The sequence below is a fragment of the Arachis hypogaea genome, chromosome 13, assembly GCF_003086295.3.
Source record: "Arachis hypogaea cultivar Tifrunner chromosome 13, arahy.Tifrunner.gnm2.J5K5, whole genome shotgun sequence".
NCBI classification, from domain to species: domain Eukaryota; kingdom Viridiplantae; phylum Streptophyta; class Magnoliopsida; order Fabales; family Fabaceae; genus Arachis; species Arachis hypogaea.
In genome coordinates this window covers 119767071-119794080 of record NC_092048.1, presented here as the reverse complement: position 1 = coordinate 119794080, position 27010 = coordinate 119767071, and the positions used below count along the sequence as shown (strand labels likewise).

General features: G+C 37.0%; 1 protein-coding gene, 1 long non-coding RNA gene and 2 pseudogenes across 2 annotated transcripts; 1 reads left to right on the top strand and 3 right to left on the bottom strand.

The window, feature by feature from the left end:
- Window positions 1-1039: 1039 nt before the first annotated feature.
- LOC112732961 (ribonuclease TUDOR 1-like) lies at window positions 1040-7816 on the top strand (annotated as a pseudogene).
- Window positions 7817-12052: 4236 nt separating this feature from the next.
- On the bottom strand, window positions 12053-16374 carry LOC140177992 (uncharacterized). Its single transcript, XR_011869927.1, has 2 exons — window positions 16071-16374; window positions 12053-13097 (listed from the first exon to the last, which is right to left on the bottom strand). It is a non-coding gene; the product is annotated as an uncharacterized lncRNA (long non-coding RNA).
- Window positions 16375-18299: 1925 nt separating this feature from the next.
- Window positions 18300-21169, bottom strand: LOC112732959 (calnexin homolog). The gene is made up of 6 exons (XM_025781796.3): window positions 20837-21169; window positions 20654-20723; window positions 19221-20347; window positions 19032-19103; window positions 18780-18896; window positions 18300-18649 (listed from the first exon to the last, which is right to left on the bottom strand). The coding sequence occupies exons 1-6, from the start codon at window positions 20951-20953 to the stop codon at window positions 18518-18520; spliced, it is 1635 nt and encodes a 544-aa protein (XP_025637581.1). The 5' UTR covers window positions 20954-21169; the 3' UTR covers window positions 18300-18517.
- A 1096-nt stretch (window positions 21170-22265) lies between these two features.
- On the bottom strand, window positions 22266-26768 carry LOC112735305 (uncharacterized; annotated as a pseudogene).
- Window positions 26769-27010: the final 242 nt, after the last annotated feature.

Here is a 27010-nt window from a genome sequence, read left to right as displayed (position 1 = left end):
GTATTTATCTCACAGTTAACTCGAGCAGATAAAACTGATTGCAGAATTATTTATTTTTTGAATAAGTGCCGACATAATAATCCGACCAAACTTGGGATTTACTATATATTCGTCACCTTATAACTCGATTTTTATTGTGCATTATGTGTCATAACTCGACTTTATTTGCCTTCATTCTAAGTTTGTAACAGACGATTTTAATAATCATTATTCTGACTTAATGACAAATGGTCATCGATTCTATTCATCAACTCTATGCCCATAAAGGCTCTAATTTCTATATAACTAAGATGACACATGATAAATTTTATTTCATATTTAACATTTTATAATTATAGAATTCTTATACCTCTTAAACATTTACTAACTCAAACATTATAGTGTCTTTTGCAAATATCCATCTACTATATTTTTTGATGTCCAAATTATTCTTACTCCATTAAAAAAAACGTATTACAACAATGTAAGAGACAAGGTATATTTCGAAAATTCATCCACACAAGAATGAAATATTATTTTCTACCTATTTGTCTCGTATATAAAATTTTTATTATCTAATTAAATGTGAGTGAAATTTATTTCATAAGTGTATGTTATATTATAATTTATCAGAAAAATGTACGTAGATTATGTATACAAATAGGTAAAGACACAAATAAGACAAAGAGTTCATGTCAGAGAAAACAATGGTGTTTTTAATATTATTAAGGTAACGAGCGAAAAACACTATCACACCAGAAAAGGCGTTGCCCAAAGATAGGTAGTTATTATATGTCTGAAAATGAGAGAGGAAAAAAAAGATAAGCTTAATCATCGGACTTATTTATTTTTCGTTCTCAAATATTAATATCAATGACTAAACTATGTTAAAAATATCTTTTGCTATATACTGTATATGTCACGCGGAGGACGAGGATGCTTATTTTGGTCGAATATTGATCAGATATTCAGAATTGAAAGCGAAATTAGCAGTGGCAATTATCGTAATTATAGTAGAAACAGAGGGCTAAAGTTTAACAAGGCTTACTTCAGAGATTTCGGCATTCATTCATTCATTTCACATTAACCAGCTCTCTTCTTCCTCCTTTCTAATATTTAACAATTGCATCACTCACTCTCTCTCTCTCTCTCTCTCTCTCTCTCTGAATCGTGATCCGCCGCCGAATTCTCTGTTCTCATCGAATCCATCGCTGTTCCTCAGAAGGTTCTTCTGCTTCCTATCCTTTCACGCTCTACGTTCATTTATTCATTGTTGTTGTAGATCTTCATTCAGCTTTCTCCCCTGCATGCGCTTCCATTTGATTTCGTCGTTCCCTTCCATTTTCGGATCTCAATTTTGATTATCTATTCCATCATTACGAAGCCTTTCTCATCCGATCGCCTAATGCACCAGCTCCATCTAGATTGTTTTTCAGAAGCTTAGATTGTTGTGTTTGTGCATGCTTGTTTCTTTTGGCTATTGTTGTCGTGGATCTGAGTAATTTACATGTCAATGCATGGATGAAAATTTTGTAACTTAGATATTTCGTTTTTTTTCTAATAGCAGATCGTAGGTTAGCTGTTGAAGATGGCATCAACAGCGACTGGGTGGTACAGAGGAAGGGTCAAAGCTGTTCCTTCTGGGGATTGTTTGGTCATTGTGGCCCTCACTAGCTCAAGGCCTGGTGCTCTTCCTGAAAAGACCATCACTTTATCATCTTTAATTGCTCCTAGGCTGGTAATTTTCTCCATATATGCTAATATCCCTTTTCTCATTCTGGAAAAGGAAATAAAAAAAAAAAACATATCTTGTATCAAGGTTGTAATAGCTGAGATGTTTGGTATATTTTTTTGTTTAAAATATTTCTATAGGCAAGAAGGGGTGGTGTGGATGAACCATATGCTTGGGAAAGTAGAGAATTTCTAAGGAAGCTCTGCGTTGGGAAGGTGAGTAAAAATAAAGTTTGCAGTTTTATCACCTGCCCTGCCGTTATTTAATTCTCATGCAACATTCTAAATCTCTGACTTGGTATATTGGTGGAACAGGAGGTGACCTTCAAGATTGATTACAATGTGCCCTCCATAAATCGTGAGTTTGCAAGTGTTTTTCTTGGGGACAAGAATGTTGCAATGCTGGTTGTTGCTGCAGGATGGGCAAAGGTGTAGTACAGTGTGTTTCTGGTAGTTGTTCCCTGCTTGAATTGTTTCTCCATCACTAAATTGTATATTGTGGTTTTTGTTTGTGCAGATTAGAGAGCAGGGGCAACAGAAAGGAGAAGCAAGCCCTTACCTTGCAGAATTGTTAAGATTGGAAGAACAAGCTAAACAGGAAGGTGTTGGTCGTTGGAACAAGGTTAGGGTTTCCGTTTTTAAATGTTGGACCCTTGACAGTTGATAGTTACTTACTGCGAAAGACAATTTTAATAATATTATAATTGGTGAACAAGTTTTTTTTTTAATTGCTAATTTGATGCAAGCCCCCTGCTTTGTTGGATGCTTGGTTTACTTGAATCCAACCTAAATTCTGTTAGGCCTCATTTGCTGATGAAAAGAATTACATGTTGTCGTTATCTAATCATTGTATCTTGTCATTACCAAAGCCTAATATGCTGTCACTATCTCGGAGTTGATTTAATTAAATGTTGCATGTAAATATTTAATATTTATGTGCAGACTGGAAATGAGTATTTTCTTGTTGCCTTCCACAATAAGGATTAATTATGCAATGACATTTAACTTTGTCATTGGATTTATTTGATAATTATTTTAATACACTTTAACATAAAATATCTAGACAGGACTCCTCCATGTTGGTGACTTAGTTGGCTTGAGCTGGGACATGCGAGGAGAGTAGTGGTGTTCAATCCCACCAATGCTCTCCATTTCGGTTTTACATTCTCCATCTTGCAAACCCCCTTTGTATTTCCCATTAAGGGGCCACCTAGGAGCCTCACGATGGGCACCTTTGCTACGAAGTGGGACCTTGGTCTTTGTTTTTTTTTTGGGGGGGGGGGGTATGTCTAGCATGTAATGGAAACGGACAAAAGAATGGAGAAGTGTGATTTGTAGCTAATCTTATACAGAAACTTGTCATGCCTCATTATGATTTTGTGGCTGATTGCAGAGTCCAGGTGCTGCTGAGGCCTCCATCAGAAATCTACCACCTTCAGCCATTGGTGATCCAAGCAACTTGGATGCTATGGGTTTGTTGGCTGCAAACAAAGGCAAGCCAATGGAAGGAATTGTTGAACAGGTTCGCGATGGCAGTACCCTGCGAGTCTATCTGCTCCCTGAATTTCAGTTTGTCCAAGTTTTCGTTGCTGGAATTCAGGTATGTCCCATTAATGCTGTTGGTGTTGCCATGCTGCTATCTGTTAATCATGATAATAACTATTTTTCCTTAATTTAGTCCCCACAAATGGGAAGGAAAGCTGCATCAGAGCCTGTTGTTGAGTCAGAGGTGACAGCAGATAGAACCGATAGTGGAGATGTTCCTGCTGAGTCTCGAGCCCCACTTACATCTGCCCAAAGGCTTGCAGTTTCAGCTGCTGTTGCTGAAAGTGTTGCTGATCCTTTTGCTCATGAGGCTAAATTTTTCACCGAGATGAGAGTGTTGAACCGAGATGTATGAAAGATGCTTCTTTAATTTATCTTTGCTTGTTGCATTTTTGCTTGTTTTCTAAATTTCAGGTTGGTATGTAGGTGCGGGTTGTCCTTGAAGGTGTTGATAAGTTCAGCAATTTGATTGGGTCAGTGTATTATCCTGATGGTGAATCAGCAAAAGACCTGGCGTTGGAACTTGTTGAAAATGTATGTTCTTCCCTTGTACTATGATATTACTGGGAAATAACCTTTTAGCTGAATTTCTGTTGGACTTGAAAGATTTATTCCACTGATTTTCTATTGGATCATAACTATGTTGAGTTATTTGAGTTAGCAGTAAGCTTGTGGCCTCTGAAATTGACTTAGACCTGATGTTTATGAATATATATGAAACACGTAAAACACGCATTGAAGCTATGAAAGATTTTTATCTACCTACCTACCAACTAGAAGGATTTCAAAAGGAAATTTTGTACTGGCTATCCTTTCTGGCTTTATGGCTAATCGCATCAAGTGGCTTACCAAAGATTGCACAAATAATTAAACATTTCTTGTTTATTGTCTCTTAATATTTACTGCTTTATTCCTTTCATCATTTCTTAAAACATTTTGACACATTAAATCGTTTATGTTTTGTCAGCTGTCTAGCTATTTATTTATTTATTTTTGTATATTAATAGTTTTTCAGGAAGTTATTCTCTTACCCACCATTGCTTCCTGACACTTTAATTAAAATAGTTGCCATGATTTCCATTCCTGTAGCTTTGGTAATTGAGTTGCGTCAGAGAGACATGCAATGCAGTTTTATAAAGGGAAATTTTTGGAGTTTCTCCATGTCTTTTCATCTGATAAGATTCATTTAAACAATAGTAAAAACCCCTCTCGTTTCGATTTCCTCTATCTATAGGGTTTCGCCAAATATGTTGAATGGAGTGCAAATATGATGGAGGATGAGGCAAAGAGGAAGCTGAAGGCTGCAGAGCTTCAGGCTAAGAAAAGCAGATTGAGGATGTGGACAAACTATGTACCACCAGCAACTAATTCCAAGGCAATTCATGACCAGAATTTTACAGGAAAGGTAAACTGTCTTCCAGTTTTATTCCTACCAGTCAATCTTCAATTAGATTTGCATAATAATTTGGCTGGACTCTTTCTAGGTGGTTGAGGTTGTAAGTGGGGACTGCATCATTGTTGCAGATGATTCCATTCCTTATGGCAGTCCACTAGCAGAGAGACGAATTAACCTGTCAAGTATTCGATGTCCCAAAATGGGCAATCCTCGTAGAGATGAAAAACCAGCTCCCTATGCTCGTGAAGCAAAGGAGTTCTTGAGAACACGCCTCATTGGCCGTCAAGTATGAAAATTATAAGATTGATTATTTTGATGATCAATTGTGAAAACAGTCATTAGTTGCTTATACCTGTTTTCAGGTTAATGTACAAATGGAGTATTCTAGAAAGGTTAGTCCAGCAGATGGGTCTGCAGCTCCACCTGGAGCTGCTGATGCTAGATCAATGGATTTTGGATCAGTTTTCCTAGTATCAAATGTTAAGAGTGAGGGTGATGGTGTTCCTGCTGGTAGCCAGCAACCCGGGGTCAATGTCGCTGAGTTGGTAGTTGCTCGAGGATTTGGAACTGTCATTAGACATCGGGACTTTGATGAGAGATCAAACTACTATGATGCTCTTCTTGCTGCAGAATCACGTGCCATATCTGGCAAAAAAGGGATCCATTCTGCCAAGGACTCTCCGGTCATGCATATAACTGATCTGACCATTGTGAGAAGCTACATTAAATTTTGCTTCTTTGCTTTTACGCTGTTAATATTTTTTATAAAATGTTGTAAAAACCATTTTTTTTCCCGTTTTGATTCATTCTAGGCATCAGCCAAGAAAGCCAAAGATTTCTTGCCTTTCCTGCACCGGAGTAGAAGAATCCCAGCTGTTGTGGAATATGTCCTCAGCGGCCATCGTTTTAAATTGTTAATTCCAAAAGAAACTTGCAGCATTGCTTTTGCATTCTCTGGTGTTAGATGTCCTGGTCGTGATGAGCCATATTCTGAGGAAGCAATTGCACTGATGAGGCGGAAGATTATGCAGAGAGATGTTGAGGTAATTCAGGGTTTATCCCTTCCTGTGTGAACTAAGATTCCTGGTTGTAGTTTTTAATTGTAAAATTGTTATTTATTTATTTTATTTTATTATTTACTCTTTTCAGATTGAAGTGGAAACTGTTGATAGAACTGGAACGTTCTTGGGATCCTTATGGGAGTCAAGGACAAATGTAGCAGTTACACTCCTTGAAGCTGGTCTTGCAAAACTTCAAACATCCTTTGGCAGTGACAGAATTCCTGATTTACACCTTCTGGAGCAAGCTGAACAATCTGCAAAGAGGCAAAAGCTGAAAGTAAGGAAGAGGTCCCTCCCTAATGATGCTTGACATTGCCACTTCTGTTTTTCCGGTTTGCTATTCTGAAGTGATTTGTATTGCAGATATGGGAGAATTATGTCGAAGGGGAGGAAGTCTCTAATGGTGCAACTGTTGAAAACAAACAGCAAGAAGTTCTTAAGGTGCTTTGGATACTCCTGCATAAATGACCATTTTTGCTGTGAAAACTGAAAAATTCGGAATGATCTCTCGATATTTTAAAAGTCTGAATGATTTGTCCCATTGTTACACATTTGTAGGTTGTGGTTACAGAAGTTTTGGGTGGTGGTAAATTCTATGTTCAGCCCGCTGGAGATCAGAAGATAGCATCCATTCAGCAACAGCTTTCTTTTTTGAACCTTCAAGAAGCTCCTCTGCTTGGTGCTTTCAGTCCTAAAGAAGGGTGACATAGTCCTTTGTCATTTTCTGGCAGATAAATCATGGTACCGAGCAATGGTAAGTTCTTAGTTTAGCTTCTGTAATAGTGAGAAGAGGTAGCCATTCCATGGCCAATCAAGTGTGGTCTTTAGAAATGGCTAATGAGAAATATTTACTTGATCAAAAGTGGATTCTGTTTTGTTTCTTCAAACCTTTTGTATCTTTCTCCCCCTTGCATTTCATGATTTGTTATCTAGATTTGTACTATTAGGATGTAGGGGAAAACAAAATTTGCCAAACTATGAGGCCTGACATCCTTCAGTCAGATATTTTACTACGTGGCTGACATATTGCGTGCATGTGATCTCTTACTATTTATGAATAGAGGTAATGAGATGTGATGACCTATGTTCTTAGTCTAATTCAATTTTATGTTTTGATTTATGATTCGGTATATGGAATCATGTAAGATCGTCAATGGGCCTCGAGGAGCCGTTCAATCTCCCCAGGATAAATTTGAAGTATTCTACATTGATTATGGAAATCAAGAAGAAGTAACTTACAGTCAGTTACGACCACTTGATCAATCTGTCTCTGCCGCTCCTGGTATTGCTCAACTGTGCAGCCTTGCATACATGAAGGTTCCAAACTTGGAAGAGGACTTTGGCCAAGAAGCAGCTGAATATTTGAGCGAACTCACTTTAGGCAGTGGCAAAGAATTCAGGGCCAAGGTTGAGGACAGAGATGCTTCAGGAGGGAAAACGAAAGGGCAGGGAACTGGGACGGTTCTTGCTGTAACTCTTGTTGCTGTGGATACCGAGATCAGCGTTAATGCTGCCATGCTACAGGTTTTCATTGCAAATCACTGTTTTTCTTGATATGCCCTTTAGAGGCATAGATTTTAATTACCTGCATACAGTTTGCACAGGAAACTCACTTCCTCTGAATGTTTTCTTTGTGAAATTTCCAGGAAGGACTTGGTAGGCTTGAAAAAAGAAACAGACGGGACAGAAGAGAGAAACAGCAAGCTCTTGATAATTTAGAGAAATTCCAGGCAGAGGCAAAGACAAGCCGGCGTGGAATCTGGCAGTATGGAGATATTCAGTCGGACGATGAGGACACTGCCCCCCCTGCAAGAAAGGCTAGTGGCCGGAAGTGAGTGTCATTTCTTTGGGGGAAGGTAACTTATAATGTAGACATCTTCACAGGGAATATGAGTCGTTATAGTCATCCACATTTTACATCGAGTTAAGAGAGGAAAAGAAAATGCCGTGCGTAATGCTTTGTGAGTTTTGTTTTTCTTGTTATGAATTTTGTTGTTAGATTAAGGGGGACAATTGTTTTCAAAGATCAGACAATAAAAGGGCATGCGGCAGAATTTAATTATTATTAATTAATATATCATGGGACGGCATAGACATTGTTTTATGGTGATAGTTAAGAACTTCGTTTTCTTTTTCTTGGTTGTCTTTTTATTGAGTTAAATTCACTCAATTCATGTGCTTCAATGGAAGTGTGGATGAAGTCAATAAAGAAAGAGGGGGCAATAGTAATACATAATCACTTCTGCTTTCTAAAAGACATACTTCCCTGCTGGTTCTATCTGACATGCACACACTTGTAAGTAGTCTCTATAATTTCCTTGAATATAAACCAGCACTTTTGACATTTAAAAAAAGGGTGTCTTCTGTTAAACGTAGTTTTTACTTGGTAGAATTTAACAATAAAAAGGTCGGTTTTATTTTGTTCCATTTCTATTTTTAAACAAATTAGACAAGTTTTATAAACACTAAAGAATTCTGTAAAAAATTCTCATTCCGATAGAACTGTAGCCTCCTGTAAGAAAGAAAACACTGGTGACCTTCCAAAAATCATGATTGACAAACTCTGCTAAAAAACTATTATTTTAAAATTTAGAATCTTGGTAACATATATTAAAAGGGTACATTTTAAAGATGCTATAAATTTTTGTTACCAAAAATGATTAAAATGATAAATTTTTTATATTTCAATGTATTAAATACATCAAAAAATTTAAAGATTTTTATTATTCTTAAAATATATTTTTAGGACACAAACTAATTAAATTCTAGTCACCAAAAAAAAAAAACTAATTAAATTCTAAAATTTTTAATAAAAATGAAATATGTGGATCAAAACAATAAAAACAATAATTAGTGTTATAATTAAAAATAATTTACACTATTACATAATCAAAATCAGACTGAAATGATAACCGTATATATATATTTTTAAATGTAAAATTTTAATCTTCATAATGAATTTAGCTAATATATACTATTAGTAGAAATTTTTAAATTTTTTCTCTAATATTTTTAATATTCAGTAACCTTAAAGATGTACAATTGTACATTATCTAATAATAATAATAATAATAATAATAATAATAATAATAATAATAATAGAATGGTATATTATATCACATAAATGGAAGAATTTTGATGTGATCTAAATCATCATGCACAAGAGTATCTCCAAATCAAAATTATGGGCCTATTTCATTATCTCTCTCTTTTTAAATCTCTAAGTTCAACTAAACTTAAAATTTGAAGAGAGAGAGAGAGTTAAGAGATTACGATGCTTTGTAGTAATCTCCCTTCCCATTAAATGTGTGCATGTACTCACCAAAACTTAAAAGCTAACAAAGGAATCAATTGTATATGTCCATAATCCATCTACCAATGTCGTATTCATGTCAAAGTTGGTTGACTTAGATTTTTTGTGACCCAAAATTTGTATATAAACCTCATATTTTCAATCACTAAAGAATATTAAGCCCAAATGAAGGAAGCTAAATGTAGCTATACCTATATATAATGAGAGCATGGGACGAGTTTGGTGTACAACTTTTTTTTCTTTCTTCTAAAACATCGTTCAACATACATAATTCATTGCAACTAAGACTTTAGTTGAGTGACTAAATATGTTCTCTTTTAATATGTTACACTTAAGTTTGAATCTGACGATATAAATAATAAATAAAACCCTTAAATGTGTGTGTAAGTGTGTAATGTAATATTTAGAATTGGAGACTCTTCAATCCATCCGGCCAAATATATATATATATACAATTTTGACTATTATATTTGTTATTTTTACAATTTTTTTGGTAATCCACCAGAACCTAGGCCTGGAACAAGCAAAAAAAAAAAGGACTAAAGACTGGAATCAGTGATCCCAGCTAAATCTCTGGCAATCAAATTATCTATGAATATAAATCCAAATTGGTGCCTTAAGTTTTCTTTAGCGAGCCAATCAGCACAAATGTATTTTTCTCTTTGAGCTTATGCTGAACCTTTAGCTCCCACAGCATGCTCTTAAAAGCTCCGGTATTTGTGATAATTGGGTTGAAACACTATGAATCTAGATCCTTTATGATTTTCTCATAAGCTTCTATCGAATCAACCTCCATAATAAAACTCCTCATTCCTAAATTCCAAGCCATTTGGAGCCCATACAACACTCCTCAAAGCTCTGCTTGTATCACCTAGCAATCTCCTACTTTAGTAATAAAGCCTCCAATCCACTGTCCCTCATGAGTTCTCAGAATTTCACCCAAACCCACCATTTTCTATGCTTCCTTAACTGGTCCATCTGTGTTTAGCTTCACACAACCAACTAGGGGGTCCCCACTTAATCGCACTCTTACTTGCTGGTCTCTCAATCTAATTTCTACCTTGTCTTTCCCAAGCTTCCTTGAATCTATCTATGTTCAGTCTAATGATGGTATAGTTATTCCTTGATCTTCTAAGGGAGGAGAAAACAATTCTTCATTCCTCCGGTTTCATATATTCCATCATGTTACAAAGAACTCATCTATCCACTCATAACTTGTGTTCATTCGTAACTTATTCTCAATATTCATCTTTATCTAGCAGTCAAGATTTGTCCCGAAAAAAAGGCATAAGCCACTGGTGAGACAATCTGGGTCTAGATCTGTGCCGATTTTGGACAATCTCTCATGGCGTGCAATACCGTTTCAATCTGGTTAGGATAATGATGACAGTTTGGGTTAGCAACCATCATTCTTGCTTTCCTACCAGCAGTAAGGAATTTGCCATGGTATAAACCTCCAAACAAAGATTTTGATCCTCTCAGGCCCTTTTCATTTCCAAATCTTCATCCAAACTTGACTTACCTCCCTTTGTTGCTGCACGCTCAGGATCTTTTAAGCAGAGGCAACTGTGAACTCTCCTGTATTAGTATGCTTCTAACTAATAGTGTCTTTCAGTTATCCTTTAGGAATGTATTTGATTTTATTAACTGTGCCATCTGGTAGCACCTTCCTTAATTTTTCCATGTTTCATTCTCCATGTTCGCTAACATAGTCCGCCACCACTTCCCCTCTTTGGACTTGTTGGAGGTTGGCGATAGTTGCTTCATGAAGTTTTTCTTTCCCTTCGACCCAGTTGTCAAACCAAAATGATGTCTTCCTCCCATTTCCTATCGAGATCCTGCAATTCTCCATTAGCCTTGGCCAGATTTTCACTATCTCTTTCCAGAAAGGTGAATCAGCAGCCCTGCATCTGATCCCTTTAGTTTCTTCCCTTCCCTATATGTATTTATGCATGAAGACTTTTGCCCATAGCTCATTTGGCTCTTGAATTAATTTCCAAACTACCTTCATAAGAAAAGCATCATTGATTGTGGTAGCCGATCTCTGACCCACTCTCCCTATTTTTGGGCAACAATAGAATATCCCAGCTCACATGATGAATTCTCCTCTTATGTTGGTTATCACCCCAAATGAAGGCCCTTTGTATTTTTTCCAGCTATTCACAAACTCCCTTTGATATTCTTGTGTGTTTGATAGAAGAGCAATTTGCATAGGTTAGGAAGTTAAATTATCAAAATGGATTTGGCGTGTAAGTATAGTCCTAACCAAACAAACTGACCATCAATCAAATAATAAATTCAATACAAAATAAACCGGGATCAAGAGTACTTCAACCTCGGGTTGTTCTCCCTAGGATGCAATTGAAAGTGTTATGCTTTCGGTTGTGAGGAAAAAGGGGGTTTTCAAGGAAGAAATGAAATATTAAAAGAACTAAGCAATGCTCAAAATTGTAATTAATGCAAGTAAAGAGAAGGTAAGATCAACACTCGTGAAAATGCTATAAGTGCAATAAAAAGTCTTGACTTGGGAATGAGTATCCAAGGAATCCTATCATCGTCATAACCACAACTATGGTAATTATGATGAGTCAATCTCGCCTAGTCAACCCCAACCATCGAGGAATAAGTCAAGCAAGTATAATTGACCTTAATCCATAAGTCGTAACCAACTTATTAAACTAGTTGATAAAAGGCTAGCGTCAATGGAAACAAGAGTCAACTAACTACCCAAGAATTACCACTAAATATCGGACATTATGACTCTAGTATCTTAGGAACTCAAACCACAAGTCAAGGTGGGAAAATCTACTCAAAATCTAGAGTTGACATTTTCACAAACACCTTGTGTGCATAAAAGTAAAACATGAAAAATTGTAAAGGAAAATGAAAACTATAACTAAGCTATCAACAATATCAACAATAAACATCCAAACAAGCATAAAGGAAGCAAGAAACATTAAATTCATCAATCAAAACTTCAAGAACTCAAAATTGCAATTATAAACAAAGTGCTTGAACCAAAGAAAATGAAAATAAAGACAATGTAATTAAAGAGGAATTAAAGAGTACTTACAATTAAAGATGATCAAAATCCAAAATTAAGCTTGCTATAAAATGCTACATGAAGATGGAAATTAAAACCCTAAGAGAGCAATGCTATACTACTCCTACTCCTACTCCTAATTACTCTCTAAAATTATCTAAGTGAGCTCAAAACCTAATGAAAGCTTCCTCTTGAAATGTGTTGATTCTACCCTTATATAGCACTTCACTTCAGCAATTCAGCCTTCCAAAATGGGCCAAGAGCCCCAAAATTCACGCAGCACATGTTTCATTAATGCAATCACGTGCAGGGACGTGCGGACGCATAGACGTATGCGTCCGCACACTCGGCTGAAAATTGACCTGTGCGTACGCACATGTGCTTGTGCGCACGCACATCTTGCTGTGTGCGCTTTTCCTTGTTTTTCTTCATGTTTTCTCCCTTGTACATGCTTTCTTCCACTTTTGGCCATCCATTCTTGTCTCTAAGGCCTGAAATCACTCACAAACCATATCACGGCATCAAATGGAATAAGAGTGGAATTAAATTGCTCATTTCAAGCACAAAATTGCATGTTTTCACATTTAGGATCAAATTAGGGATAAAACACAAAAGTATGCTATTTTGGTGCTTAAGTGTGAGTTTATATGCTAGAATCTATTCAGATCAAGCCAAAATACATCGGAAAATATGTACTCATTAGTGTTGCATTTCATAGTTGGCCAACGTAATCTATCCTGTCAATGACAAGCAGTTAACTTTCCATCCCTTCAATTTATTATGAACCTTTTCAACTACGTTCTTGAATCGCTTTTTCCCGACTTTGTGGTTCGTAATCATAGCACCCAAATACTTCCCAAGATAAGGCTTCTCTTGGAATTGACATTCCTTGAGAATATGCCTCTTCTGATCCTCTTTCACATTATTGGAGAAGATGATAGATGTCTTCTTATTGCTGATTTTTAAACCCAATGAAGAGCAAAAACTGTTGAGATTCTTCTGCACTTCTCAAATTTTCTCTACACGCTTCTGCAAAACCAACAGGTTATCAACAAAAAGGATATGTGAGATATGAGGTCTCTCTCTCTCTCCCTATTCTTATCAGCTTCCACTTATTGTTAGCTACATGTTCCTCTACTAGCTGAGATTTTGTCCATAAGTATAACAAATAAATATGGTGAGATGGGATCGCCTTGTCTCACTCCTCTAGTTAGTTGAAAGCTCTCCGTCCTTCCTCCATTCCACAATATATTGTAGGACACTGATCGGACATAATGCATAATGATACTTGGGAGCTTTTCCCCTACACCAAAGTCAATTAGGCACTTTTTGAGAAAATTCCAATTAAGCCTATTATAAGCTTTCTCGAAATCAAACTTAATTGCCATGAAGCCTTTCTTCCCCTCAATCTTATTCATAGTGTGTGTAGCTCCTTTAATAAATAAAAATGTAAATTAGGATCTATTAATACACTTTGATAGTGGTACGATGCCTCTTCTTCAATGCAAGTGAGGACTGTATTTTTTCTTTTATCATAGTAAAATGCCTTTTTTAATGGATGTTATGGTGCAGGAGAAAATGCATTAGTAGAAGTTTTTAAAACTTTTATTGATATACATATAAAAAAAAGAATTATAATGTTAAGTTACGAATTGTGCATTCATAGGTTTTGAAAAATTAAAAGGTGAAATAACATGAATGTATGACTCTATTGTGATTTAAGAGTCCAACTGATAGCTCTCCACCTAATCCAATAGTTAATGGGTTAGCAAACCAGAAAATTAACCCAGATACAGTCTAGGAAGCAAAACTAGAAGAGAGAATGGGTTGTCACGACCTTCTATCTCAGTAGGGTCCAAAGCCAAAAGAGTGAGGAAGGTGCCATCATGGTTGAAGGATTATGTGCGTGCATAGCAAGGGATTACCTCTCAAGGATGACATGGCAAGTTAGTTAGAAAATAGGGATATATTGTATGGGAAAATCACGTCATAGGCAGTGTGGAATTTGAGTAAACCTTTGTGGAGTTCCTCTTGACTCGAATAGGAAATTACTTTATTCATTCAATAATATTCTCATACATTCTTCTTCATTCTTACGTACTCTATCTTTATTCTTATGTACTTTCTAACCCATTCCCATTCTGCAGTTGTTAGAGTTGTGTAGGTTAACCATCTTCTTGTCATTTGGTGCTTCATTTTAAGGGAAAATGATTCCTTCCGATGAACTCCGCCAACAATCAGAATTAGCGGCACTGCAGAGGAGTCATGTCGAGATCGCCAGCCAAGTATCCTTCACCAATGAACATATGAACAGATTAGAAGGTTCACTGCATGAGATTTGTAAATTATTGAAGGAGGTACTCAAGAACAAAAAGGTGGCTAGTGAATCCGATAATGAGGAGCTTACTCACTCTTCTCACAATTACAAGGCCGCACACTTTCAACATCCACAATTCCATATGGATCGCAAAGTTAAGGTCGACCTCCCTACCTTTAATGGCAAAGCGGTGGAAGAAAGGATGCTTAAGGTATGTGAACATTTCGAATGGTATTCCGTTCCTTATGAGATGCAAGTCCGCATGATTTCCTTCCATTTGACTAGCCCTGCCTACTCATGGTATCCCTGGGGTGTTAATAACAACATCGCCTATACATGGGAGTCGTTTCTGGATGCCTTACTCATTTGTTTTGGACAAAATCAGTTCTACAACCACCCTAAGGTAGCGCTCAATGAATTGAAGCAAGGTGGTACGATGGCCGAGTACCAAGGGTTGTGTGAAGAACTTACCAACCAAATCACAGTGTCGAGTAAAGAGTGGGTGATATTCTTCTTCATCGCTGGGCTACAAGATCATTTGAAATGTAAGCTCCTCCTAGCCAAACCCACTACCTTCGTGCATGTAGTTTCACTAGCGAAATTGCATGAACAGAAGCAAGCCACCATAAAGCCCCACCACACTAAGAATCTTAGACGAAACCTGAACCCATCCTCTATTCCCACAAACCAATCACACACACTCAATCGTACTCTATCAACTAAATCACTAGTTGCCACTATACTTATCAACACATCCCAACTAACTTCTAACACACAAAAGAATAATTCACCTAACCCACCTTTTAAGTTATTATTAGTAGTTAAAATCAAATTGAAGAGGGAGAAAGGATTATGCTATTATTGTGAGGATTATGCTATTATTATGCTACAACCACTTCCAATTTCAAAATAGCCATTGTTGGAGATTTCATTGAATTTTATTGTCCAACTACCTAAGTTTACTGGCTACACTACCATATTGGTAGTAGTGGATAGGTTTAATAAGGTTGACCATTTTTCGGCTCTCGAACCGGGTTCATAGCCAAGGATGCTACCAAGGCATTCATTAATTCAGTGGTGAAACTACATGGTTTTCCTAGGACGATGGTTTTAGATAGGAATCCAATCTTCTTAAGCAAATTTTGGAAGAATCTATTCGAGATCAACAACACATATCTCTATTACAGCACCGCGCACCATCCACAGAGCGACGCTCAGACGGATGTGGTGAATCGATAATTAGAACAGTACCTACGAGTTTTCACCTACTCTTATCCTACCCAATGGACTGCCTATCTCTCATGGGCGAAGTTTTCCTAGTTGCTACAATTAGTCCTATCATTCATCTATCAACATGTCTCTCTATAAGGCTCTATATGGCTTTCCTATGCGAATTCTTCTAGGTTATTCTCCAGGGCACATCCGTTGAGGCAGTGGATGAATTCCTCAGGGTTCGTGAAGCACCTAACAAGGAGTTACGCTATACCTTACAGGCCGCACGAGAGAAGATGAAGCTGCAGGCAGGCAAGCATCGATGGGAGAAAAATTTTAAAGTGGGTGATTGGATACTTTCAGGGGTGAGGCCTTATAGGTAGCGCACATTAACTCAGAGCAATTTTAACAAGCTTTACAAACGATTTTATGGGCCATTTCAGATCATATACAAGGTAGGCAAGGTCACTTACTACTTGCGTCTACTGCAAACTTGTGCCTTGCACCTAGTCTTTCCTGTCTTTGTGCTGAAATTCTTCCACGTTGAAGCCCTAGAAGAATTTCCAACATCTCCTAATCTCCCCCATCGTCGCATCCATGCCCCCATTGCGGTTCTAGGTCGCCAAATCATCAATACAGCTGAAGGCACTCCTACTCGGGTTCTTGTTGATTGCGAGTGTTAATCGTGATGAGACCATTTGGGAGAACTTTGAAGAGCTGCAGAGGTTATTTTTTTTAGGTTAACCTTAAGGACATGGTCATTGTGGAGGAGAGAATAGTTGATAGCTCTCCATCCAATCCAATAGTTAATGGGCTAGCAAACTAGAAAATTAACCCAGCTACAGTCCAGGAAGCAGAACCAGAAAAAGAGAGTGGGCTGTCACAACCTTCTATCTCATTAGGGCCCAAAGCCACAAGAGTGAGAAAGGTGCCATCGTGGTTGAAGGATTATGTGCATGCGTAGCAGGGGATTACCTCTCAAGGATGACATGGCAAGTTTGTTAGAAAAGAGAGATATATTGTATGGAGAAATCACATCATAGGCATTGTGAAATTTGAGTAAACCTTTGTGGAGTTCTCCTTGACTCGAATATGGAATTGCTTTGTTTATTCAATATTCTCATTCATTCGTACATACTCTATCTTTATTCTTACGTACTCTTTTACCCATTCCCATTTTGCAGTTGTTATAGCTATGCAAGTTAACCATCCTCTTTACCACTGACTTTGTCAATGAACAAGGCATTGCAATTGATATAAGAAAACTGATTTGGCAGGGACGACACATGTTTTGCCATAGGTATAGGTGATTGAAAATGGCTATTTTAAGAGATTTTAAATTTTAATTTGTTAACCTATAGTCATGAACTTCTAATAATTAATATTTTTCAAAGAACGACTGTTTGATTAAAATTAGTTTTGAATAATTCTTATTTTTCTTCAGATATAAATTTTGAATTTTTACTACTTTTCAGAAAAATTCTTAGGATCAATATTTTCAGCGAAAATAAGAGTTACTGATATTGGTTTAAATATAAAGAAAAAATATTAGTCACCTAATGTTTTTTGTTTTGTAAAGCTATTAATTACCTCAGTTATTATTTATACCGTTATTATTTATACCCTACCAAATAAAATTTTGTTTGCATGAAATATTTAGAGAAAGATTTATATTAATTTTATTATTTTTTATACATCTAATTTTATTATTTTCCCTCTATAATACAAAATAGTTATTAATGCAAATTTTTATTTATTAAATAATCTTATTAGATATAAATTAAAATAATAAATATTAAGAACCTTAGCAGATGTCTTGATGGTCTACAAGACATGAGATATATCTAGGCCACGCATTCATTACTCCACCACATTTGTAGGAGTTACTGAAATGCTTCACCCGAGTTACTCAATAATGTATTTATAAGAGTAAGATTTATCTTCATAAGATGTGACAAAAAAATTTTAAACCTATAGCCAAGATGATGTTTCATATTAAATATTCTCATAGTGATGTGCCTGTAATTTGTCAAATGATGATTTAATGAGCCTATTTGGATTGCATAAATTATATCGTTATTCCATCGAAAAGTTCAAAAATTAAAGCGAAACAATTTTCATCTAGTTCAGTCTGTATATCTTCAATGCTAAATTTGGTTGGCTCGTGGCTAGTTTCATGTTAACCATTTCAGAATGCAGGGCCGTCTTAAATTATAGGTGCCATCTTGTTTGTCTCATCCTGAACTTGCAGTTTGACAACAAATGCAGACACAATAAAGGCAGTGACTTGAGGTAGGTAGCAGAAGATGAGGCTTTGGCAGCTGCTGCGGCCTACGGATGGCGCTGGGTTAATCCCCCTTCCTTGGGTTAATGTGAATTTTCAACTTTTATTAGCAAGGTCATTATACTGATGGTGCGAGAGATAAAATGGTCATTATGTTAATGGGGAAGCATGTTACTCTCACAAATGTGGTGAAATAATGAATCTGTGGCCATATATCTATATTCTATACCTGCAATAGATATAGACGACTTTAGCCAAAAAATTGTTAATCATAAACTTTCATTTTTATCATTTAGAACCAACAGTTTTTGTTAAAACAATTGTGGCAGCTTTGCATTACTTCTCTATCCTCAGCAATCTCATTTAGCTATTCAAATGTTGTTAGGAGATTCGATTTCTATTTCCCATTAGAAACAAATTAAAAATAATAATTGTACAACTTCAATTCTTCAAATGCGCAAGTCTCCAAAAGGATCAGCCCAATAAATATCTGTTACACTCCATTGCAAATCATATTTTAAAATAAGGTCATGGCCTCATGGGTAAAAATGAAAATAACGGTTCCAACTAAGCTCAAAATTTATCTATTGTGATGATCTTGGTCGTCCCCTATGAATGAAAAGGTTTTAAACCATTTCAATCTCGCCTTATCCTCCTACGTGGTGCAGAAGCAGATGTTTCCTCCTTCTCTTTGTTTTCATCATTCTCTTCGCCACTTTGGTTGGCCTTAGATTCTTTGGGTGCTGGGCTTGGCTTCTCAACCCTTGCCTGCACAACAAGACACATGATTCACAGATTAACAATTTAACAATTTAACATACTGTCCTAAACAAAGTTTCCGAAATATGAGGAGAACAAGTTTACCGGGTAAGATACAATAATGAATTTCATTACTCACCGGCTTCTTTTTTCCCCCAAATATGAGCTTGAAGAAGATTGTCAAGAAGACAACCACAACAGACACGAGAACTCCAATAGTAAGATTTGGTTGCTTCTCACCCTTTTGAATGAGATCCTGTTCAAAAGCATAGGAGTCAGATTCCCGTTAAACTCTAATGAGTGAAGGGTGGAAGAAAAGCACAGAAAAAAAAGGTGCGGCATGAGCGAGCAGGCACACACAAGGATAGGAGTATTTTGTTAAGATTCTTACATGTATTTTGATCCTGTAATCACTAAGGAAGGGAATGTCCGCGATCTTGTACAAAAGTTCAAATACTTTTGTCTGTGCAAGAAATAAAATTAAGCATCAGAAAGAGGAGTGAGTGGAAGAGCCATATTCAACGGATGTTGCACAGTAAAATGAGTTACATGACGAAACCGCTCAAATCAATGACATTACCTGCAAGTCTGCAAGAAAACCTGAACCACCATCAGAATCTTCTTCCTTCTGATTCTTTTTTTCAATATTAAACTTGGGCTTCCATGTAGTCTCTCTATAAGAGGCTGCAACGTTGCCATCATTAGCTATCAAAATGTTGTCAAATAGTATGCCATCTTGCATTGTCCAAATCTCAATACCAATAGCTGCGATGGGCTCAAAATCAGGCTTTTCAAGTTCAAAGTAGTCAGGGTTTGGAATATCACGTGGCTTCCATATACCCTTATAAGCTGGGTTGTCAATGAGAGGGGCATGCCATTTTCCCTTGTAAGCTGGATTCTTCTTCATTGGCCTCTTCCACTCACCACAACCAGGAGCAGAGTCACACTTGGGGTTATCAATTTTAGGGGCTTCCCATTCCCCATCCTCCTCGTCATCCCAATCTTCTGGTTTTGTGGCTTCAGGGTCATCAATTTCTCCGGGTTCATCATCCAACCATCCTTCAGGTTTCTCAGCTTCCTCATCAAGAATTTCCATGGGCGCATCCTCATCCCAGTCATCTGGCTTTACTGCATCTGGGTCAGGAATTTTTGCTCTCTCATCCCAGTCCTCGGGTTTCCTGTCATCAGGATCTGGGATTGTCTTGGGAGGAATAAGAGGGGGTTCAAAATCATCAACAGATAAGAAATTTGCCTTCTTCTTCACTTCCCCATCAATCAAAACACGCAACTCATTTTTAGGCTTCAGAATAGCAGTGTATACGTGAGTGAGTTTGTCAGATGGAACATATGGGGGATTCTTGAGATGGTGCTCAACGTATTTCCCACTCTTGGGATTCTTATGCTTGACAATAAAGTGTACTTTGTTTGTGGCCCCACACCTGTCAGGACCAAACATGATAGAATATGGAGATTCATTGTCAAATTCTTTGGGTGTCCATCCAGCCTCCTGTGGTCGAAGATACTTCAGGTATGCACCACCACATTCAAGGCCACTCTGATGCCGAGTCTCAAATTGAAGAACAACTGTTTCATCCTTCAGGGTCACAGGTTCTTTAAGTTCTTTAACTATGGCATATTTCCTTGCTTTCTCACTGACAAGGAGTCCATAATCATCATGCCCCTCGCTCTTAGCATGCTTCCAGACACCTAGAACCGAAGGGACAAATCCAAAGTTATTTCAGAGCACTTCTAGTATTGAGAATTGAATTTCAATAGTTGAGTGATATACATTATTATTTCCTCTTTCTATTTATTTTATTTTATTTTTTTAACACAGCCATATATAGTAACCAATGGCAAGACAGCTTTTGTTCTATATTCATCATTTCATAAAAAAGAAACATGTTCATTCTCACACTTTTAATCAACAGCTAGTAAACGATCAGATATCACTAACTACAATCAATCAATTAAATCACACAAATAATGACACGAGATTTGAGTTAGCATTACCATTGTAGTCGTCCTTATTTGAAACGGTCCAACGACCTTCGAAATCCTCATCGAACGACTCGTAGAAAATCTGAACAACATTTAATACAAACAGTTGCACAATGTGAACCTAATTCAAAAGTTTAAAAACACAGATCCAACACTTAAAGTCTTAAGAGAGAGAGAGAGAAAGATAGCAATTACGGCATCATCAACATCGTCGGGATTATCAGAAGCACGGAGGAGCTGAAACGACGAAATCGATATAAGGAGGAGGAGCACCGTAAAGATCCCCATAAGGCTTCGCTTTTGTTCTTCCATTCTTCTCTCTCACTCTCTCTCTCTCTCTCTCTCTTTCTCTCTCTCTCTAACTGTGAAACCCTAAGCAGCTAAAATTTAAGAACAGTGAAAAGCCAAATTACCAAATATGAGATCTACAAAATTTTTGAAATTATCTGAGAGTTCGTTGTGGGGAAAGAGTAAGAAATGTGGAAGTGGGAACAGTGCTATTCTGCGGTTTTTTCTGCTTTATAGATCTTCCTGACACTTGTTTTTGCCAATCAACTAACTTCAATGTATCACTATCCAATAATTTCTTGCCACGTGGCCATTCTGTGTCACTCCAGGTCCTTTACCAATGCACCACGTGGCTTTTTATATTGTCTGGATTTTGGACTAGGGTGCTATTATGAAAGGGATTAGACATTCAATTAGTATCAAGCAGTAGAGCTGAGGTATTAAATTTTTTGTTATTTATATTGTTTATTCAGAATGCAATCTTCTGTGTGGTGGCCCATCATTGTCTCTCTCTTTATGAAGCACCAAAGAGTGTGGGATAGTGGAACGTAGAACGGTAGAAGTTGAAATGAAAGAGATGGTTGTGTGGTAACATGACAGATACACAACATGCAAATGATGAAATGCATGACACGTTGTTAAGTCTAAGCACACATGTTGGTCTTTTGGTCAAATGCCAATGCCTACACTCTTGGCAATTCATCAACCCATCAGAAAATTTAAAATAAATAAATAAATTTTATTTAAAAAAAGATAATACAAAAAGTTATGTTTATACTAAAATCTAACTTCTATAATTATATATATGAAGTAACCCGGGATAAGATGGAATATCAAAAAAAGGACTCTTCTATCTCAATTTGATCTCCTGATGTAATAGTTAAGGGAATTACTCTATCTCACCTGTTCACACTCAAATTTCTCAAAGAAACTCAAAGAAAATTTTATTTATCAAAAATTAAGAAAAAAATGGCTACCAGGTTTTAGAGGGTTTTTATACCTCTTAAATTTAAATCCCTAACTCATAAGTTCACTAGAATAAAATATGGGCCAAATCATAATTGGGTCTAAAACAAACAAATAACAAAAATAAAATAAACATAAAATAAATTCTAAGAAAGTGATGTCTCTTTTAATTCATCTTGACTAATGAGAGTCTTTAATGCATCTTGTAAAACAGTAAGACGTGTGGCTTTTGATAATCGTTAATCATTGTCTTGCCCAATTCTTGATGCATCTCCTGAACACATGATTTAGCCATGTTTGCAAAACCTTCTTTTATTCTCTTAGTTGTTGCTCTTGTAATTGGACCAATTGGCATATGACAATTCTCAGTTTATCCCATGGGGCTCGTATCATTCCCTCCTTCCTGAAAAAGATTCGTCCTCGAATCTGCATCACAAGCAAAAGGAGATAGGTCAGAGACATTAAAAGTAGCTGATACATTATACTCACCTGGAAGGTCAATCTTGTAAGCATTGTCATTGACCCTTTCGAGCACTTGAAATGGACCATCACCCCTAGAGTCTAACTTGGATTTTCTTTGAGTAGGAAATCGCTCTTTTCTCAAATGAACCCATACCCAGTCACCAGGTTCAAAGATAAGTTGTCTTCGACCTTTATTCACCCGTTGGGCTATCAACTTATTTTTCTGTTCAAGCGATTCACGTGCTTTCAAGTGCATTGCTTTAACCTTTTCAGCTTTACCTTCTGCATCCAAGCTAACAATATCACTCAAAGGCAAAGGTAATAAGTCCAAAACAGTTAAAGGATTAAAACCATAAACAAGTTCAAAAGGAGAAAACCCAGTAGAAGAATGAGTAGTTCTATTATAAGCAAACTCAATAAAAGGTAAACAATCTTCCCAAGTTTTCAAATTCTTACCAACAACAGCACGTAATAAGGTCCCTAATGTTCTATTTACTACTTCAGTTTGACCATCAGTTTGAGGATGACAAGTAGTAGAGTATAATAATTTTGTGCCTAATTTACCCCATAAAACTTTCCAAAAATGACTCAAAAATTTGACGTCACGATCAGAAACAATAGTTTGGGGAACACCATGCAGACGCACAACCTCTCTAAAGAATAGATCAGCAATATTTGTTGCATCATCAGTTTTATGGCATGCAATAAAATGAGTCATTTTACTAAATCTGTCTACCACAACAAAAATGCTATCTCGACCTTTTCTTGTTCGAGGCAAACCAAGAACAAAATCCATAGAAATATCAATCCACGGATGCATAGGAACAGGTAAAGGGGCATACAAACCATGTGGTAAAGACTTAGATTTAGCCTGTTTACATGCAACACACTTAGCACAAATTTTTTCAACATCTCTACGCATGCGAGGCCAATAAAAATGTTCAGATAACACATCCAATGTCTTATGCACACCAAAATGACCCATCAAACCCCATTATGTGATTCAAGAACAAGTAAGTCCCTCATAGAACAAGCAGGCACACAAATTCTATTACCACGAAACAGAAAACCTTCATGTCTATAAAATTTGTTAAATTCACTATGTTCACAAGAGGCATAAATAGCAGAAAAGTCAGAATCAGTGACATACAACTCCTTTAAAAACTCAAAGCCCAATAACTTAGAGGTAAGTGTAGTAATCAAAGCATACCTCCGAGATAAAGCATCAGCAACGACATTATCTTTACCTTGTTTAAAGGCAATAACATAGGAAAATGTTTCAATAAATTCCACCCATTTAGCATGTCTTTTATCAAGCTTACCTTGTCCTTTTAAGTGCTTCAAAGATGCATGATCCGTGTGAATCACAAACTCCTTAGGTAAGAGGTAGTGTTGCCAAACCTCTAAAGCCCGAACCAAAGCATATAATTCTTTGTCATATGTTGAATATTTACGCTGAGCTAAATTCAACTTTTCACTGAAGAAGGCAATGGCTCGTTTTTCTTGCATTAAAACAGCACCTATACCAATCCCAGAAGCATCACATTCAATCTCAAAGGTTTTATCAAAGTTAGGTAAAACAAGAATAGGAGCAGAACACAAACAGTCTTTTAGGGTATGAAATGCAATGTCTTGTTCCCTTTCCCATTTAAATCCAACATCCTTTTTTATGACCTCTGTGAGAGGCGCAGCAATGGTAGAAAATTTTTTTACAAATTTTCTATAAAACCCAGCTAACCCATGAAAACTTCGTACCTCAGAAGCATTCTTAGGTGTTGGCCATTCACGAATAGCCTTTACCTTTTCCTCATCAACTTCAATTCCACTCGCACTCACAACAAAACCAAGAAATATAACTCGATCAATACAAAAAGTGCACTTTTTAAGATTAGCATATAATTTCTCTTGTCGAAGCACTTCCAAAACAGCTGAAACATGTGACAAGTGGTCATCCAAACAAGTGCTATAAATGAGAATATCATCAAAATAAACAACAACAAATTTACCCAAAAAGTCTCGCAAAACATGGTTCATCAGACGCATAAAAGTACTAGGGGCATTAGTTAACCCAAAAGGCATTACCAACCACTCATATAACCCATGTTTTGTTTTAAATGCAGTTTTTCATTCATCCCCTGGGTTCATTCTAATTTGATGATACCCACTTTTTAAATCAATTTTAGTGAATATGCATGCACCATATAACTCATCAAGCATGTCATCTAACCTAGGGATAGGATAACGATATTTTACCATAATTTTATTGACTACACGACAATCCACACACATTCGCCAAGTACCATCCTTCTTTGGAACCAACTAAACTGGTACAGCACATGGACTCATACTCTCCCGGATGTGACCTTTGGCTAATAACTCCTCTACTTGCCTTTGAAGTTCCTTTGTCTCTTCAGGATTACTCTTATAGGCTGGTCTATTAGGAATGCTAGCACCAGGAATAAAATCAATTTGGTGCTCAATCCCACGTAATGGAGGCAAACCACGTGGTACGTCAGTAGGAAAGACATTGGCAAATGCCTGCAACAAAGAGACAAAGCTATTTGGCAAATTTGGGTTAAGGTCAGTGTCAGAGAATAAAGTATCCCTAAACCGAACCATAAACAAAGCTTTCTTGCCTATTAAAGCACTCTTTAAATCTCTCTCTTGCAAAGAAACACAATTTGCTCTCAACTTTCTCAATTTTTTTTGTATTTGTACTACTCTCATGACATGGACTCTTTTCTTTCTTTTCACTCACCTTTGGGCCTTTTGCTATATTCTTTTCTCTCATAGCCTCTTTTCTCTCAGATTTTTCTGTGATCTCACATCCCATGTTCCCCTTGGTATCCTGTTGAAGCTTTAACTGGTCAAGGTAAACCTCCTTAGGTGATAAAGGAGCAAGAGTGATCTTGCAACCATTAAAATCAAAGGAGAATCGATTTGTATAACCATCATGAAATGCTCGACGGTCGAACTGCCAAGGTCGCCCCAATAATAAATGACAAGCTTGCATTGGCACCACATCACACAATGCCTCATCAACATACTTGCCAACAGAGAATGCAATTGTCACCTGTTTGTCAACCTTGATCTCTCCACTGTCATTCAACCACTGCAACATATATGGTTTAGGATGTCGAACACATGTCAAACCCAATTTCTCCACCATAAGTGTACTAGCCACATTAGTCCAACTCCCGCCATCAATAATTAGACTACACACTTTTCCACCCACCAAGCATCTAGTGTGAAAAAGATTGTGGCGTTGCTCTAGACTTTCTTCTTTCACCTGTAAATTCAAAGCACGTCTAACAACAAGAGATTCACCATGGACTGCATACTCAACATCACTATCAGAACAATCCTCCAAAGATGGCATGCTATTATGATCAGAGTCATCACCATGATCAGAATCAGACACAATATCATCTCCTCTAATAACCATCAATCTCCTATTTGGGCAATCACTAGCATAATGACCCATACCATGACACTTGAAGCATTTAATATCTCGATGTCTAGAAGTAGCAGAAGAAGAGTTAGAATTACCTTTCTTCTTCGTAGCATCAAGCAATGCATTGGATTCAACACCCTTAGTCTTTGTTGTGTCAGCACTACGAGACTCCCACTTTGGATTAGCATGCGATAATCCTCTTGGTGCTCTTCTTTGTTGTTGCCTCTCCACCTTTATTGCCATACTGACTAGATCCTCTATCTCCACATAATGATGTAACTCCACTACATCAGCAATTGCTCTATTCAAACCACCCACAAATCGTGCCATAGTAACCTCAGTGTCCTCTTCTATGTTGGCAGTAATCATAAGCATTTCCATTTCCTTATGGTAGTCTTCAACGGACTTGGAGCCTTGAGTCAGTCGATGTAACTTCTGATGCACTTCCCTGTAGTAGTACGAAGGCACAAATCGTTTCTTCATGAGGCGCTTCATAAGATCCCAAGACTCTATAGGGTGATCATCATTCCGCCGTCGTGTCTTCACTAGTTCATCCCACCAAAGCAAGGCATAGTCAGAGAATGCAACTGCTGCCAAACGAACCTTCTTTGCCTCAGAGTAATTATGGCAAGCAAAAATTCTTTCCACCTTACGTTCCCACTCCAAATAAACTTCAGGATCATTTCTCCCTTTGAATGGTGGTATTTGCATCTTGATGGCGTTGATATTGCTATCTTGACTTTTATGTCGAGGTGTTATAACCCCATCAGAGTCATCATCAGAAGGTACATGATTCTGACACCGATTTTGGAAAGGTCCTTGTTTAGCAATCTTGGATAGTGTCTGTGTCACCTCTTGCTTCCATGCTTCCAATTCAGTCAAGCGATTAGTTAAGTGTTGAATGGCCCTTTGCATCAACTCCATGTCAACTACAGTATCTTCAGAATGAGATGCCATAACAATGAACCCGTAATAAAAATATTATAAAAGGACCTCACAAGCACTCGCTCACGTGTTTCACTCAAAGATGGACACTCGTGTTTATTCTCAAAATTGGCTTTTATCCTCTATTAAACTTACCACTCTTGCCTTTTACCACTCTTGAATCTCTTTGACTGTTGCACTTTAGAAATCAAATAAAAATAAAAGATAGAGAAAATCCGACGCAACGATAAAAAGAAAAGATGGATAGAATAATA

Coding starts and splice junctions, on each gene's coding strand:
- LOC112732959 (XM_025781796.3), bottom strand. CDS start 20,953: ATGGAAGAACAAAAGCGAAGCCTTATGGGGATCTTTACGGTGCTCCTC. Junction 20,348..20,653: donor AAATAAGGACGACTACAATG/GTAATGCTAACT, acceptor CTTCGGTTCTAG/GTGTCTGGAAGCATGCTAAG. Junction 18,650..18,779: donor TTGGGGGAAAAAAGAAGCCG/GTGAGTAATGAA, acceptor CTTGTTGTGCAG/GCAAGGGTTGAGAAGCCAAG.